This window comes from Dipodomys merriami, unplaced genomic scaffold (genome assembly GCF_024711535.1).
Source record: "Dipodomys merriami isolate MVZ:Mamm:240054 unplaced genomic scaffold, mDipMer1.0.p SCAF_34, whole genome shotgun sequence".
Classification (NCBI taxonomy): Eukaryota; Metazoa; Chordata; class Mammalia; order Rodentia; family Heteromyidae; genus Dipodomys; species Dipodomys merriami.
Genome location: NW_027204937.1, coordinates 16,953,670 through 16,971,093, shown reverse-complemented (window position 1 = coordinate 16,971,093; position 17,424 = coordinate 16,953,670). Strand labels below are relative to the sequence as shown.

Below are 17,424 nucleotides of genomic sequence, written 5' to 3'. Positions count from 1 at the left end.
AGTTTAATCTCCAGCACTGTCAAAGAACAAAGCAAAAAAAAAAAAACCCAAAAATTTCAAATCGAAGATATATTCCAATATTTTACTATAAAATTGCACATATGAATCTTGCTTGCTGTTTAGCTGGTAGACTGGGAGAAAGGCATTTAATAAATTAATGATCTAGCTGGCCTAAATCTGTGCCTTGATGTAGCTTCATTGTACTTTATTCCCTTCCTACACTGAAACTCTTTAATTAAAACTCCTGCCCCCTTTTTGGAAGGTGGAAAGGGAGGTTTCCCAAAAAAGTTGCTAAAGTTGGTGATGGAAATAATGTTTATTCTCCCCTCCCCCCAAGTTGTGGCTTGAATCTGGACCTGGGCACTATTCCTGAGCTTTTCAGCTCAAGGCTAGAGATCTACCACTTTGAGCTATAGTGCCACTTCTGGTTTTCTGGTGGTTAATTGGAGCTAAGAGTCTCACAGACTTTCCTTCCTGGGTTGGCTTTGAACTGCAATCCTTATATCTCAGCCTCCTGATCAGCTAGGATTACAGGCAGAGTAATTCTTTATCAGAAACTGGCTCAGAAATTTGTATTTATAGATCATTAAAGTTCTAAAAAGATGAGTTGCATTTTTCAGTTACACATTACTGTATTTAATGAAGGAGATTATATGACATGGAGGTATGTAATTTAAGGGTTTCGGAGATTCGAAGAGTTAAAAAGTTGTTGGTGGACTGGGAATGTGGCTTAGTGGTAGAGTGCTTGCCTAGCATACATGAAACCCTGGGTTCGATTTCTCAGCACCACATAAACAGAAAAAGCCAAATGTAGTGCTGTGACTCAAGTAGTAAAGTGCTATCCTTGAACAAAAGAAGCTCAGGGACAGTGCCCAGGCCCTGAGTTCAAGCCCCAGGATTGGCAAAAAAAGGAAGAAAAAGGGCTGGGAAGGTGGCTCAGTGGTAGAGTCCTTGCATTGCATGCATGAGGTCCTGGGTTCAATTCCTTAGCACCACATAAGCAGAAAAAGCTGGAAGTGGCACTGTGGCTCAAGTGGTAGAGCGCTAGCCTTGAGTTGAAGAGCTGAGGGACAGCGCCCAGGCCCAGAGTTCAGGTCCCACGACCCGCAAAAAAAAAAGGAAGAAAAAGTTCTTCGAGTTGGGTATGGTGGTGCATGTCTGTAATTCCAGCACTCAGGAGGCAGAGGCAGGAGGATGACACGTTTAAGACAAGACTGGATTAAGGGGTGTATCTCAAATGCCTAATGAGAAGCATATCTTCATTGGTAAGAGAATTGAATAGGGTAACTAATAGTAAAAATTTAGCTAGGGGCTGGTGGCTCATGCCTGTAATTCTAGCTACTGAGGAGGCTGAGATCTCAGGATCATGGTTCAAAGCCAGCCTGGGCAGGAAAGTCTGTGAGACTCTTACCTCTAATTAACCAACAGAAAAACTGGAAGTGGCTCTGTGGCTCAAGTGGTAGAGCTCTAGCCTTGAGCTGAAGAGTCAGGAACAGTGCCCAGGCCTAGTGTTCAAGCCCCACAATGCTCAATGGTAGAGCACTTGCCTTGCATGCCTGAAGCCCTGGGTTCGATTCCTCAGCACCACATAAGCAAAAAGAAAAAAGCCGGAAGTGGCGCTGTGGCTCAAGTGGTAGAGTGCTAGCCTTGAGCTGAAGAGCTGAGGGACAGTGCCCACGCCCAGAGTTCAGGCCCCACGACCGGACCCCCCCCCCCCAAAAGTAAATTTTACACTAATGCCCATTATTGCATGCCAGATACACATTTTCATTGGTAGCTCTGTATCTTGGATTTTAAATGAAATGTTAAATTATTACTGAATTAAATGTACCTTGGCTGACAAATCTTTTCTTAAAAAAAAAAACAACTCATGGAAAGGGGAAAGTTTGCTCTTGGGGCAAATGATGGGGAATTCCTACTAGGGTAGAGAGAATCGTGCATTAGAAACCAACATGCATAAGCTTACATCTTGGTTCTGTTGCTCTAGACTGATTCTTTTTACAATGGGAGAATTGGATGAGAAGTTTTTCTTCTTCAATCTGACAGTCCATTTGTCTACATTGTCTTTGCAGTGCATGCAAGAGATGGGAAATGGAAAGGCAAACCGACTTTATGAAGCCTATCTTCCTGAGACCTTTCGACGACCTCAGATAGACCCGTATCTTTTCTGGAGCAATTTAGAAGGCTGAGTGTTATTGGATGTTTAGTGAGGGCCAATAAGACTTAGACCTGTGGTCTGCCTGGACCACTTTATGTGGATTAGTGGAAGGCCTTTAATTTTCCTCTCTTCTTGCAACCAAGACAGAAGAAGCACCTGTATACTTGCTGATGCTGGAATTGTCTGAGATCTGGAAAACTCAGGAATTGGGACCACAGTGATTCTACTGTGAGTTTTTCCATGAAATGGGAAAATTTAGATCTCTGAAACTATGATTTAAAAATAGTTTGCTATTTTAAAAAATTTTGCTATTTTTAAATAGGTTCTGTTGAACCCTAGCAATTAGCAAAACTTTCATTCTCTTTTCTTTTCTTTTTTAGTCATTTGTCAGGCTTGAACTCAGGGCCTGGGCACTGTCCCTGAACTTTTTTTTTTTTTTGGTCTGGTTGAGAGGCCTGAACTCTGGGCCTGGCCGCTGTCCCTCAGCTCTTCAGCTCAAGGCTAGCGCTCTACCACTTGAGCTACAACACCACTTCCAGCTTTTTCTGCTTATGTGGTGCTGAGGAATTGAACCCAGGGCCTCATGCATGCAAGGCAAGCGCTCTACCACTGAGCCACCTTCCCAGCCCTGTCCCTGAACTTTTTTTGCTTGTCTAGTACTCTACCACTTTGAGCCACAATACATACCACTTCTGGTTTTCTGGTGGTTAATTGGAGATGAGAGTCCTACAGACTTTCCCATTCAGGCTGGCTTTGAACCATGATCCTCAGATCTCAGCCTCCTGAGTAGCTAGGATTACAGGTGTGAGTCCAGCTTGCTATTCACTTTTTTTTTTTTTTTGGGTCCGGTCGTGGGGCCTGAACTCTGGGCTTGGGCGCTGTCCCTCAGCTCTTCAGCTCAAGGCTAGCACTCTACCACTTGAGCCATAGTGCCACTTCCGGCTTTTTTCTATTTGCTTATATGGTGCTGAGGAATCGAACCCAGGGCCTCAAGCATGCAAGGCAAGCGCTCTACCACTGAGCCACCTTCCCAGTCCCCTTGCTATTCACTTTTATTGCCTTTTTTTATGTCTGATGTAAAAGAATTAACTGTTGTTGGGCTGAGGATGTGGCTCAAGTGGTAGAGCACTTACCCAAAGGGGGCAGGGGAGAATTAACTATTGATCAGTTTATCAATAAGGTTCTTCCTCTATGCCCTTAACAGGAGATAGAACCTAAACAGAAGCTAAACCTCATATTGTTTCTCTTTTAGTTTGTGAACCACCATGTTATTTACCTTTTGGTGGGTTCAGGTAGAACCTGGAAAATACAGGTGTAGGGTTCCACAGAAGAGCTACTGATTAGAATGTGGCAATGGGAGAGAAGTGTTTATGTTTTTAAAAATTACTTTTTATTATCTTTTAAGTAGTTGTACAATGTTTATGTTTTGGATGAGTACTTAGGTTGTCTTGGTTTGAGGACCATTGAGCTAAGGGCTTTAAAACAGATCATTGGGGCTGGGAAGGTAGCTCAGTGGTAGAGCGCTTGCCTTGCATGCCTGAGGCCCAGGGTTTTATTCCTCAGCACCACATAAGCAAAAAGAAAAAAGCCAGAAGTGGTGCTGTGGCTCAAGTGGTAGAGCACTAGCCTTGAGCTGAAGAGCTGAGGGACAGCGCCCAGGCCCAGAGTTCAGGCCCCATGACTGGACCGGAAAAAAAAAACCAACAAAAAAACAGATCATTGTTTGCTTTCCCTATATTCTAGAATGGCCACAAACACCTCTGATGTCAGTGTGAAGGTTGTCATCACTCAGGAAATAATGATTCCTTGTGGTAACCTTGAGGGAAACATTTCAAGATTTTCGCTAAATAAACTGCACATGAAGAGACAGGAGTCACGTAGGGAAGAAGAGAAGTGTTCCATGGGCTACAAGTTGACCTTGTATATTCTTACTGTTGAGAGTTATTTGGTTTATCCTTAATAAGCTTTTTTTGCAGAGCTGTTGAGGGGTTTATTCGAGATAAATATGAGAAGAAGAAATACATGGACCGAAGTCTGGACATCAATGCCTTTAGGGTTAGTTGTAAATCTTTCAAATCTTTTTTTTTTTTTCTTTTTGGTTGGATTTGAATTTAGGGCCTGGGTGCTGTCCCTGAGCTTTTTTGTTTTAGCTTAAGGCTAGCACTCTACCACTTGGAGCTACAGCTCTATTTCTGGTTTTCTGATAATTAATTGGAGATAAGAAGCTAAGATGACAGGCTTGAGCTACTACCTTCACCAAGCTAATCTTTCAAATGTTATTCATAATAAGTAATTTGCTTAGTAATCAGATTAGGGTAGAATTTGAAGAGCTTGTAATGCTAGCTACTCAGGAGGCTGAGATCTGAGAATTACTGTTCAAATCCAGCCTGGGCAGAAAAGTCCTCAAAGACTCTTATCTCCAATTAACCACTCAAAAACTGGAATGGTGCTGTGGTTCAAAGTGGTAGAGCACTAGCCTTGAGCAAAATTGCCCAGGCCCTGAATTCAAGCCCCATGGCTGACAAAAAAAAAAAAAAATAGAGTATCAGTGGAGTATTAAAATACTCTGAACCAGGGCTGGGAAGGTGGCTCACTGGTAGAGCGCTTGCCTTGCATGCATGAAGCCCTGGGTTTGATTCCTCAGTACCACATAAGCAGAAAAAACCGGAAGTGGCGCTGTGGCTCAAGTGGTAGAGTGCTAGCCTTGAGCTGAAGAGCTGAGGGACAGCGCCCAGGCCCAGAGCTCAGGCCCATGACCGGCAAAAACAACAACAACAACAAAAAAAAAACACACACACACACACACACACAAAATACTCTGAACCACAACTTAATACATGCAAAAGTAGAGTAAAGCCACTTACTGAGACAATACCATTCAATACCCAAGGACAAACTTTTACCTTAGGGATAGGCAAAGCAAACCACAAGTGAATTCTTTGCCTTGTTCTATATATAAGATATTAGTGATTCCCAGTTCCAAAGCATTCCCTCCCTCTCTGCCTCCCTCCCTCCCTCCCTTTATCCCTCCTTCCTTCCTTTCCTCCTTCCCTCCTTTCCTTCTTCCCTCCCTTTTCATCTTTCCTTTCTCCCCCTCTCCCCTCCTTCCCTCCCTCCTTCCTTCCTGAGCTTGTACCAGTACCAGAGCTTGTACTCAGGGCCTTGAGTTCTTCATTCAGCTTTTTTGTTGTTGGTGGTGGTCATAGGGCTTGAACTCTGGGCCTGAGCACTATCCCTCAGCTCTTCAGCTGTGGCTCTTGAGCCACAGTGCCACTTCCCATTTTCTAGTGGTTAATTTGAGATAAGAGTATCAAGGACTTGGGCTGGGAAGTTGGCTCAGTGGTAGAGCGCTTGCCTTGCATGCATGAGGCCCTGGGTTCGATTCCTCAGCATCACATAAGCAAAAAGAAAAAAGTTGGAAGTGGCGCTGTGGCTCAAGTGGTAGAGCGCTAGCCTTGAGCTGAAGAGCTGACGGACAGCGCCCAGGTCCAGAGTTCAGGCCCCACGACCGGACCCCCCAAAAAAAAACAAAAACAAAAAAAAACAGAGTATCAAGGACTTGCCTGCCGGGGCTGGCTTTCAATGGTGATCCTGAGATCTCAGCCTCTTGAGTAGCTAGGATTACAGGCCTGAGCTATTAGCACCTGGTGTTGCTCAGCTGTTTTTGTGTGTGTATGCTGGTCCTGGGGCTTGAACTCAGCCTGGGCACTGTTCCTGTGCTTTTATGCTCAAGGCTAGCACTCACTTGAGTTGCAGTTCCACTATCAGCTTTTTGGTGGTTAGTTGGAGAAAAGAGTCTCATAGACTTCCTAGACTCACAGACTTCCAGCCTAGGCTGGCTTTGGAAATGTGATCCTCAGATCTCAACCTCCTGAGTAGTTAAGATTATAAGTTTGAGCCACCAGTGCCTGGCATGCTCAGCTTTAAAAAAAAAAAAAATCATGGCTGGCACTTCCACAGCTCCACTTCCAGCTTTTTGATGATTAATTGGAGACAGTCTGGTGAACATTCCTGCTGAGACTGGCTTTGAATCTTGGTCCTCCACATCTCAGCCTCCTGAGTGTAAGATCCACCCTGGGAAGGCAGAGCATTCTTCCCTCCTCTTGGTTAAGTTTCTACGCAGTATCTAGGTCACCTAGGTAACTGGTATACTTGGAGGCAGTCATACCCCCCACTCCCCTGCCTGAGGTCACATCCACATCTGGTGTGGAGATACCTTCTTCCACCCCTGGCCTTGATAAGTCATGGTCTGGCTGTGGTTTAACCCTTTTTTTTTATTCCTGCTTTATGGGCTTCCAACTTGACTAGAAGAAGCCTACAAATAAACCTTTCCCTTGCCTGAATACCACATGCTGCTTTTTTCCTCAGCTGCCAATTTAATTTACCTAGCACTGAGTATCAAGGATTATAGATGCAAGTCAATGGTTCCCAGCCCATCTCCAAATTCTTGTAAGGAATATGTTGGGCATAGTAGGCCAAGTAGAGTAATGTGTGTGTGTGTGTATCAGTATATATGTGTATATACACCACACACACACACACACACACACACACACACACACACACACACAAAATGAAGTCAACAGAAGCAAGAGTAATTAAATTATCAGTTGCCTTCAGTTTCACCAATGTGTACTTCCCTATCAGTTTGTCAGTCTCCCTTTGAAGTGATTATTAGTCTTTCTTGCTCCTGAGAGGAATGTCAAAGGGAGGCTACCATTTTCCAAGTCTGAAATAGTATATCTTACCCAGGATAAGTACAAGATGCAGGCAAAAATGTAACATGGCTTCTGAAAGAAGAAAATAGGCCCCATTATTGATGACTAAGGAAGAAGCAATAAATGTAATTTGGAATGAGGTCCTTTTTTTCTGCCAAGGGCCATGTGGATATTATAACATCATTCTCAGGCTATACAGAGGTCTCAACAGAGGCAGCAGGTAGCAGATAGGTCATTGGAAACTGACATCTACCAAATGCCAAATGATTTCAAAGGTCTTATTCAGCCTATAGGCTGGATATTCCCTACCCTTGGTAGACCTTTAAACAGCCTTTGACAAGATCCTATTCTGTAGTCACAGAAGTATAGGGAGTAGGAAATTCTCCAGTCTTAGCACAGGTATCCATCCATCCATTCATCCATTCTCTATTCTAATTACTTACTTTAATAGATGATATTAAATCACCAAGTTCACATGGAGCTCTCTAAGCCTTCACAGGTAATTAAAAGTTAAGCTACTTGGAATCAGCTCCAGATTGATCTTTGGAATTTGTGTTAAAGTGGCATTAACTAGTAGTGTATTTCAACACACAGGCAAGTAAATATAACTATTGTATATATTTAGGGAAAAATAATGGCCTCTTAACTTAGTATGTAGGATTCTTACTTCACAGTCATCCAGAAAAAAAGACTTGTCAATTATAGTAACTGCCCCTATAAAGTATTAACCTATTTGTATAGCTATAGTATGGATGGCTTCATCAAAAAGGGTTTAGAACTGAAGAACACATTTCCTTTTATTTATAGAAAACAATGGTCTGTACTATACTCTGTTCTTTGTGACTGAAATATAAAATCTGATGAGGTCAGAAAAGGTAATCTAGAAGGTAGGAGTAGGGGAGGCTTGCTGTGTATTCATAGTTATGTTGCTGGAGTACTGAGCCCCAGTAAATAAGCTTTTTTAACTCATTAGAAGTATTATCTTGAGAAGGAACATCTTCTTTCCCAAAAAACAATTTTAAGGACTGGGAAGGTGGCTCAGTGGTAGAGCGCTTGCCTTGCATGCCTGAGGCCCTGAGTTCGATTCCTCAGCACCAAATAAGCAAAAAGAATAAAGCCGGAAGTGGCACTGTGGCTCAAGTGGTAGAGCGCTAGCTTTGAGCTGAAGAGCTGAGGGACAGCGTCTAGGCCCATGACTGGACCAAAAAAAAAAAAAAAACAATTTTAAATTTTTTGATTTGCTATGCTGAGATTTTCTTCTAAATTTCTATGAAAATTTTTTCTATGAAAAATTTTAAGCCAAGAATTAATATTTGCTAAAGAAAACATTCATTTTAAAGAAAAAGAAACTGACTTTTTATAAAAGAGTTGCTTATTTACTTCATTTTTAATTTATTTTAATTTATTTATTTTTGTCAGCTGTAGGTTTTGAATTCAGGGCCTGGGCACTGTCTGAGTTAGCATTCTACTACTTTGAGCCACAGAGTCACTCCAGTTCCGGTGGTTAATTGGAGGTAAAACTCTCATGGACTTTCTTGCCTGGACTGGCTTCAAACTGTGGTCCTCAGATCTCTGCCTCCTGAGTAGCTAGGGTCATAGGCCTGAGCCACTGACTCCTAGAATCCTTTTTTTAAAATTGTTGTTGTTAGAATTAATCTTTAAATTAAGGTTTGTTTTCTGACTTTCAAAAAAAAAGGTGATGAATATTGAGAGGGCTTGTGATTAAATTTCTACAGTGAATAAGCTGAGTATGCTGAATACGAGCTTACTTAATAATATACCAAGATAAGGGTGAAAATGTAAGCCAGTTAAACTGGGCTTATAAACAGACAGCACACCTTTAAGCCTTGTACACTGCCTATATTGGAAACTTCAAGAGTCATGAATGGGTTCCTAGGGGACAGTGCTAAGGATGGGGGGGATGTTCCTCATATACCATTTTCTGATGTAGAAGTGGTCAGCTCCCATCCCCCCCACCAAGACACGCTCCCGGTTTGTCATACTCCTGCACCTGTAGAGACGTTAGTGTCCTTTTTGGATGCCTGGAATTGTAACTCATTGAACTAGTAACATGAGGCCTCTGATATACTAATCATAGTAATGCTAAGACCTTCATTGTCTTATTAAATCATTTTAGAAAGAGAAAGATGACAAGTGGAAAAGAGGGAGTGAAGCAGCTCCAGAGAAAAAAATGGAACCTGTTGTTTTTGAGAAAGTGAAAATGGTAAGTGGGAATGTGCATGCCTTGTGGATAGATGGTTTGGGGAGTTTACATGTGAGAACAACAAGGGCCAAAGGCTTGATGGCTAATCGATGATACATATTGGATCGCTGTACCTGATAAAAGAGTCCTATGTGCAGATTAAGTTGCCTGCTGCCATTTCTGCTTCCCCATCGCCTGTTGCAGCTTGGTGTGTTTTCTACCACTTCTCTTTGGGGCTTGGGACTGCATCTGTTCTGTCTGTGCATCCATGTCAGAATACCCCAGCTATGTGACACTTTCTGAACAGATTCTACTTCTACATTAGTACTTCCCTTGCTAGACCTTTTTTTTTTTTGTCAGTCCTGAAATTAGGGCCTGGGGCACTGTCACTGAGCTACTTTTGCTCAAGGCTAGAGCTCTACCACTTGTCCACAGTGCCTCTTCCAGCTTTTTCTGTTTATGTGGTACAGAGGAATTAAGCCTGGGCTTCATGCATATTAGGCAAGTGCTCTGCCACTAAGCCACATTCCCAGTCCTTGCTAGACCTTCTGTGCCTCATTTTCCTTCTGCAGTTAAGAGCAGTCAGAAGTCAGGCCACACTGACTTCTTTTTCCCAGGACATCCTGTAAATCTATTATTAAAAACTTAGTAAGAGACACCTTTCCACGTGTGTCTCTGTGTTCCTGGCCTGTCTCGTCTCCAGTCATCACGGTGTCTCCATTGGAGCTGAATTGGCTTGTTGGTATTGTTTTAGTTATTTCTTTGCTCTTTAGCATGTTTCCTAGCTGTGTTATGTGTTATGTGTATTTGAGTGCTGCAGGCCTTTGTAACAACTGGCGACCTGAAGCCTGTTAACTGTATAATAAAGACTCCAATATTCTATATTTAAAAAAAAAAAAGAGCCGGGCGCTGGTGGCTCTCACCTGTAATCCTAGCTACTCAGGAGGCTGAGATCTGAGGATCGCGGTTCAAAGCCAGCCCGGGCAGGAGAGACCGTGAGACTCCTATCTCCAATAAACCACAGAAAACCGGAAGTGGCGCTGTAGCTCAAGTGGTAGAGCGCTCGCCTTGAGCTGAAGAGCTGAGGGACAGCGCTCACGCCCAGAGTTCAAGCCCCACGACCGACCAAAAAAAAAAAAAAAACTTAGTAAGAACTTAAGAGGGCTGGAGAGGTGGCTCAATGGTAGAGCGCTTGCCTTGCATGCATGAGGCCCTGGGTTTGATTCCTCAGCACCACATAAGCAAAAAGAAGTGGCGCTGTGGCTCAAGTGGTAGAGTGCTAGCCTTGAGCTGAATTGCTGAGGGACAGCGCCCAGGCCCAGAGTTCAGGCCCCACGACCGGACACCGCCCCCCCCCCCCCAAGAAAAGAACTTAGAATCTTGGGAGAGGACTTTTTTTAACTATTGCTTAAGAGTTTTGTTGTCGTTGTTTTTTTAATCATCACTGTGAAATGTTTTGTTTTTAGACAAAATTGTTAGGAATAGTGGAAAAATAAATTGGCAATCTTTAGTTTGTTTTTATGTGTCAGTACTGAACTCAGGCCTTGTACATTCACTTGGCTTTTTCTGCTCAAAGCTGGCACTCTACCATTTAAGCTTCACCTCCACTTTTTTCTTTTTTCTTTTGGCTGGTTAATTGGAGATAAGAACCTCAGATTTGGCTTCCCTGGCTGGCTTTCAAGTCCAGTCCTCAAATCTCAGCCTCCCAAGTAGCTACAATTACAGATGTTAGCCACCAAAAGGTCATGCTTGTAATCCTAGCTACTCAGGAGGCTGAGATCTGAGGATGGTGGTTCAAAGCCAGTCAGGAAAGTCCATGAGACTCTTATCTCCAATTAACCACCAGAAAACCTGAAGTGGCACTGTGGCTCAAGTGGTAGAGGGGCAGTGCCCAGGCCCAGAGTTCAAGCCCCATGACTGACCAAAAAAAAAAAAAAAAAGTTGGTGGAAATTTATTGGCTCTTGACTCTTATATAATTAGATACCTGTTTTTATCCTTGATTTTCCCGTGACCAAAAATTGCTGTTTCTGGGGCTGGGAAGGTGGCTCAGTGGTAGAGTGCTTGCCTCACATGCATGAGGCCCTGGGTTTGATTCTTCAGCACCACATAGCAGAAAAAGCTGGAAGTGGTGCTTTGGCTCAAGTGGTAGAGTGCTGGCCTTGAGCTGAAGAGCTAAGGAACAGCACCCAGGCCCAGAGTTCAGGCCCCATGACCACCCCCCCCCCCCAAAAAAAAATGCTGCTTCTGTTGGATCCCCTCTTAAGTGGTTGTTCTGGTTTCAGGAAGAGCAGATACCTCCAAAAGGCTAACCAAGTACAGACAATACTTTTGTTTCTCACTGCTGCTCTAGTTTAAGCACTCATAATTGCTGGCACTTCCTGAGTCTTGTTTTTTTGGTAACTGTCTTTGAATAACACCAGTCACAAGAATACCTGTGGCTTTACAATAAAAAGTAGGAGTTGGGGGGTAGGGAACAGCTAAAAACATCTGCTTGATTTTTTTATATAATGCATTTCTACCTTAGCCACAGAAAAAAGAAGATCCACAGCTACCTCGGAAAAGTTCCCCCAAATCTACAGCACCTGTCATGGATTTGTTGGGTCTTGGTAAGAATTAGGCTTTTCAACTTTCATTAACTTATACATTTGATGACTACTCAGTGACCTGGGAGGGTTGATAGAGATGGGATTCCAGTGTATGTCTTCCTACCGCCATTATTCTCACGTTCTTCCTATTATGCTTTAACATCTGAGCAGTTGTTTGAAGGAAATGTTACTGGGACATTTTTCAGAACACAGTACCGTGTAATAGTTAAGAGCATGGCCTTTGGAGCCAGAACCCCCATGTACTATCTCTGAGGCCTTGTGTGGTTTACTTAACATCTCTGTATTTTCCTAACTGTGCAGTGAGGATGATAAAAGTCTTCACTTTGAAGGTGTTGTTCAAAAGATTAAGTGATATAATGCCTCTAAAAATCCTAGGCCTGTTGGGAGCCAGTGGCTCATGCCGTAATCATAGCTTTTCAGAAGGCTGAGATCTGAGGCTCGCAGTTCAAAGCCAGCCTGGGCAGAAAAGTCCCTGTGAGATTCTTAGCTCCAATTAACCATTCAAAACCTGGAAGTGGCACTGTGGCTCCAAGTGGTAGACTGTTAACCTTGAACAAAAGAACTCAGGGACAGCTCCCAGGCCCTAAGTCCAAGCCCAATAACTGACAAAAACAAAAAAACAAAAAAACCACAAAAAAAAAAAACAAATAAAAAATCCTAATCCTGTGCCTGGCTTCACTGAGCACTCAATAAAAATTAGCATTTTCACTAGAAAGCACATTTGAGCCTTTTTCCACTTCCTTGTGCTCTACTTTTCTGCCCTTATCTCTTAATTTTCCATGTGTGATCAGTTCTGAAATGACCTTGTGTTCATTTTCCCTTTGAAGTCTTGATTTTGCTACTTGCAGGAAGCAAACCTGTTTTCTACCCCTGTCAGCTCTGGTGGCTGCACTTTAGTTCTCTGTTGCTGGTTTAGGTTATTGGCTGCTTAAATGTATTTTTTTTTTAATTGTGAAAATACTGTACAGAGGGGTTACAATTACATGGGCAAGATAATGAATACATTTCTTATCAAGCATTGTAGCCTCCTCCTTTGTTTCCCCTTCCCTTAAATGTATTTTTTTTTGTATCATTCATTATTCTCTGAAAATGAATTCTAAACACCTTAGCCATCAAATAGCAAGAAGGCCATCTTGGCCCCAGCTGTGGTGCTAACATAGCCTTCAGGTTTGGGTTTCTTCTGCCCTATGCCTGCCAGCAAGGCTATCAGCTACCCCAGAGCTCTTTTGGGAATGTGGGGTAAGGCCTCTTTTGAGAAGTTCCATTCAAGCTATGTGAGTCCAGAAGACTAGATTTCCAGGCCTCTGATGGACCTTGTCTGTCCACTCTGTTGTTTAGAATAGAAGAATAGTGTGGTCTTACTAAGCAGTGCTACATTTTAACTTGATCTCTCTTTCTAGATGCTCCTGTGGCCTGCTCCATTACAAATAGTAAGACCAGCAATAACCTAGAGAAGGATTTAGATCTTTTGGCCTCTGTTTCATCCCCTTCTTCAGTTTCCAGAAAGGTGAGTCTTTTGTGCTTTTTAGGATGAAAGAACATTCTGGAAAGGATGATCACTTAATCATAGAACTGAGTCATGCTTTTTGGTGGAAGTGGACTTGGATTTCCTTGATTCCTCCCTTAATGCTGTGCCATCTCTGTCACAGCTTACAGTTAATTACTTTATACCATTTTGTCTCCTGTCCCCAAAGTGTGGCTCCTTGAATGGGCTTGCATGGGAAGTTATCATATTATAAAGGCTTATAATTTGGGTCAGTTTTTCAGTGTGAGCTCCTGCCAAGGTACTGAGGACATGAAAAACTTGAACTATCATGGTTATCACGAGTGTGATACCTGCAGCGTGATAGAAGCAGCACGAGGTGTCTCTTGTGTAGCATTTTGTATATTTTGCTAATAATTTCAAATCTTCAGAACCCCACAAAGTAGATATATTTAGATGAGGAAACATTATTTCAGAAAAGTTATGGGACTACCCTGTGGTCATACAACTGGTAAATGGCCTTACTAGGATCTAAACTCAGTTCTCTGTACTTTATCACTTGTAAACAGTTTTTTTTTTCCTACCAAATCATATCATTTTGCAGAAGAAGGTAGAATTATACCAGAGCTTAGCTATCACATTTTTTAATATGTAATGATAACTTGTCAGATACTGTCTTTACGTGAGCTGCCAGTTCTTATTGGAAAGGTGAGGGTCATCACAGAGACCTCTCCCTCTCCCCCCAAATAAGGACCATTCTGATTCTCCCCTTGCCCTCTGCCCTAAGGTTGTAGGTTCCATGCCGACTGCAGGGAGCGCTGGCTCTGTTCCTGAGAACCTGAACCTGTTTCCAGAGCCAGGGAGCAAATCCGAAGAAATAGGCAAGAAACAACTGTCTAAGGACTCCATCCTTTCACTCTATGGACCCCAGACGCCTCAGATACCTGCCCAAGGTAGAGTCCGTAGTCATGAGGGTGTGCCAGGGACACACATGAAGACATGCGTGCAGGTATTACTTGCTGTGACAAGGTACAGGTCTCTAGGAGCTGGGACATTATACAGCAAACAAGCCTGCACATGACATTATTGGTGGAAGTTAAAGCACTAGAAGATAGATATTAATGTAACTCAGGGCCATATATCTCTGGTCTGGCATCACACCTCTATGAAGTGAGATTTGAAATCTGAATGTGGCCCCTGAAACAAATGGTGGTGGCTTCACAGGTAAACCATAGCAAGTTTTTTTAGAGAATCTGTCTAAATGCTTTGCTGTGTAAAACAGTATTCTGAGTTGAGTAGTCTTGAAAATGTCTAACTAGAAAGGGGAGTGGTCAGTGAGTCTAGGCTAACATTGTATCCTCTCCTGGCAGCAATGTTCATGGCTCCTGCTCAGATGGCATATCCCACCGCCTACCCCAGCTTCCCTGGGGTTACACCACCTAACAGCATCATGGGCAGCATGATGCCCCCACCAGTGGGCATGGTAGCTCAGCCAGGAGCTTCTGGAATGGTTGCCCCCATGGCCATGCCTGGGGGCTATATGGGCGGCATGCAGGCATCAATGATGGGTGTGCCCAATGGGATGATGACTACCCAGCAGGCTGGCTACATGGCAGGCATGGCAGCCATGCCCCAGACGATGTATGGGGTTCAGCCAGCTCAGCAGCTGCAATGGAACCTTACTCAGGTAAGTTACCCCATTTTACTTGCCACAAAACTTCTGAGCCTTCATTAGAAACCTATCTTGTGGGGGCTGGGAAGGTGGCTCAGTGGTAGAGCACTTGCCTTGCATGCTCGAGGCCCTGGGTTCAATTCTTCAGCACCACATAAGAAAAAAGCCGGAAGTGGCGCTGTGGCTCAGGTGGTAGAGTGCTAGCCTTGAGCTGAAGAGCTGAGGGACAGCGCCCAGGCCCAGAGTTCAGGCCCCATGACTGGACCCCAAAAAAAAAAAAAAAGAAACCTATCTTGTGCCACTGCTTTACTCCTTGAGCCCTTTCCATATAGATGAAAGAATGCCAGAGACATTTCTAGGTTTGCCTTTTTTCTAGAAGGCCTGTCTAAAAGCAGATACTGAAGAATTCTGAGTTCCAAAAGAAAAGAGTAACTGCCTAAATCTAAACCTTTCCCCCAAAGTCAGCTTTTAGAAAAAGTGTTTCCCTAGCTTGTCTGTTTCATTAAGATTATAAAATTTCTTTATTAAAAAACAGCCCATACACAAATCTCTTGTTTTCCTTCCTGCCTTTGTTCATTTGGAACAGCCCTGTTTCTTATTTTTTCCCACTGCAATCAGTCAAGCAAGCAAACATGCCCACATGCAGATGCTGTCTGCTGTAGCTAAGGCAGATGCTCAGGAGCTGCACTTGGCCTTGCACTCTAAGGACTGGCAAGGGTGAAGAGCTGCTGAATTTCTGCTCACTACAGCCAGGATTCCTTCTTTCTTTCCCTGACATTAGTCTCTGGCAACATTGGCCTCCTAAAGAGTACATGTCTCATGGCTTTGAATAGATGCCAGGGCATGTATGTGCCCTGTGTCTCCCTTTGTCTCATCCTCCCTTCTCTGTAGACTGAAAGACTGCTGCTCTGTTTTGGGCACTGATTGGCTGAATGCTCTGAAAGTCTCTTCATTCCCTTTCAGATGACCCAGCAGATGGCCGGGATGAACTTCTATGGAGCGAATGGCATGATGAACTATGGACAGTCAATGAATGGTGGAAACGGACAGGCAGCAAATCAGACTCTCAGTCCTCAGATGTGGAAATAAAAGCAAAACACCTGTACGGCTGGCATTCTCCTCAGCTCGCTCTGCTCCTTTCTCTTCCTCTCCTCTCCCATCCCCTTTCCTACCTCTCGCTGTTTGGTTTAGAAATCGCTCAATAAGTCATCTGGGGGTTTAGCATCCTGCCCAACCCAGCCACTTCCCAAACATGCTGACCTCTCTCTTGCTTTGTGTGTCCCCTGGCTGTCCCCATATCTTCCCTAGCTACAGCCCATGCCCTCTTCTGGCACCAGCACCTAAGAAATGGTCAGCAGAAGGCACTTAACTGCAGGGAAAATGTGTGCACCTTTCAGTTCCTTTCCTCAAGATTGTGCCCCCATGAGACCCTCAGAAAGGTTTGTGGGTGTTGTGTGTGAGGCAGAGGGAGGGTGTGAAGGTCCTTCTGCTGTTTCTTAGTGCTGGAAGTTTTGGTTGAAGAGGGAGGCATCATGTTGCCAAGCTTGAGAATGAAGACAGTACTGCAATCACATACTCCTTGGGCCTTGGATCAGGTTGACCCTAGCCCTGGGGTGAGGCAAGCCCCTTCCTGTGAGGATGAGCAAAAATCTGACTCCACTTCACCCTGAGTGCTTCCTGGATCTGGGGCTTCAGGACACTCTGCTTCCATCAGCCTTTATTAGCACCAAAGACTTCATGAAGGCCACCCCCAGACTCACAGCCCTTGCCCACCCCCACCTGCCTTCAGCAGGATCCAGCTCATGGCTGGAGGACCAACCCCTATGGGAATGCAGCACCTAACATATGCATTCTGTGTGTGTGTTTAAGTGTGTGTGTGTGTGTGTGTGTCCATACATACATCTACTACCTACTCTTTCCCCATCTTCTCTTCAATATTTTTGATTTTGTTTTAGGTTTACACCAGAGAGGAGTTAATTTATCAACAACTTGAAACTGTTGCCAGTTTTTCTTACAGTTTTCAAAAAAATGCCATCTCGTTGATCGTTCCCTTTCTCCTTTCCCTTCCCCTGTCCTCCAGTCAGTTTCATGCCTGCATATCCAGGTGCCCTGTGTATGAGGCAGAGAACCTGGACAGCTATCTTCTCAGCCATTGTTTACCCCACTTGAAAATTTAAACAAGACAACTTTGCTTAAAAGATTTCACATGTGGGAACCACAATGCCTGGTTGCCTTTCTCCTGTGTATGTGTAAATTCCTTAATAAACATTGCAGGGAAGGACTTTGCTTGGTTGTTACGGTGTGTCACTCTTGCAGGAGGGGAATGGGCATACGTGTTCCTGCCTTGTTTCTGTTTTTAAAATCCTGTTCTTAGTGCACCAAAGCCAGACTTAGGCTCCAGAAGTCAGAAAGGGTCCAGAGATATAAGTTGAGTGAAACAGAGATCTGTACCTATAAAGGTCTCAGAACATCAGAACCAAGAGCATCTTTTCCCTACAGATGGAGACCCAGACAAGAAAGCAGTTAGCTAGATGTTTACTTCCTTGGCAGGAGCTGCAGTAAATTCCCAGAGTCTAGACTTCC

The 17,424-nt window shown here is 43.7% G+C and overlaps 1 protein-coding gene across 1 annotated transcript in view; it reads left to right on the top strand.

The window, feature by feature from the left end:
* LOC138803473 (stromal membrane-associated protein 2) overlaps positions 1-17,127 on the top strand; it is a 56,228-nt gene extending 39,101 nt beyond the window's left edge. Inside the window, exons 3-10 of the mRNA XM_069987550.1 lie at positions 2,073-2,158; positions 4,135-4,213; positions 9,014-9,100; positions 11,605-11,686; positions 13,087-13,193; positions 13,957-14,122; positions 14,540-14,856; positions 15,805-17,127. Of these exons, the coding sequence (XP_069843651.1) occupies positions 2,073-2,158; positions 4,135-4,213; positions 9,014-9,100; positions 11,605-11,686; positions 13,087-13,193; positions 13,957-14,122; positions 14,540-14,856; positions 15,805-15,930 (1,050 nt within the window). The 3' untranslated portion in view covers positions 15,931-17,127. The remainder of the gene's footprint in view (positions 1-2,072; positions 2,159-4,134; positions 4,214-9,013; positions 9,101-11,604; positions 11,687-13,086; positions 13,194-13,956; positions 14,123-14,539; positions 14,857-15,804) is intronic.
* The last annotated feature ends 297 nt before the right edge of the window (positions 17,128-17,424 follow it).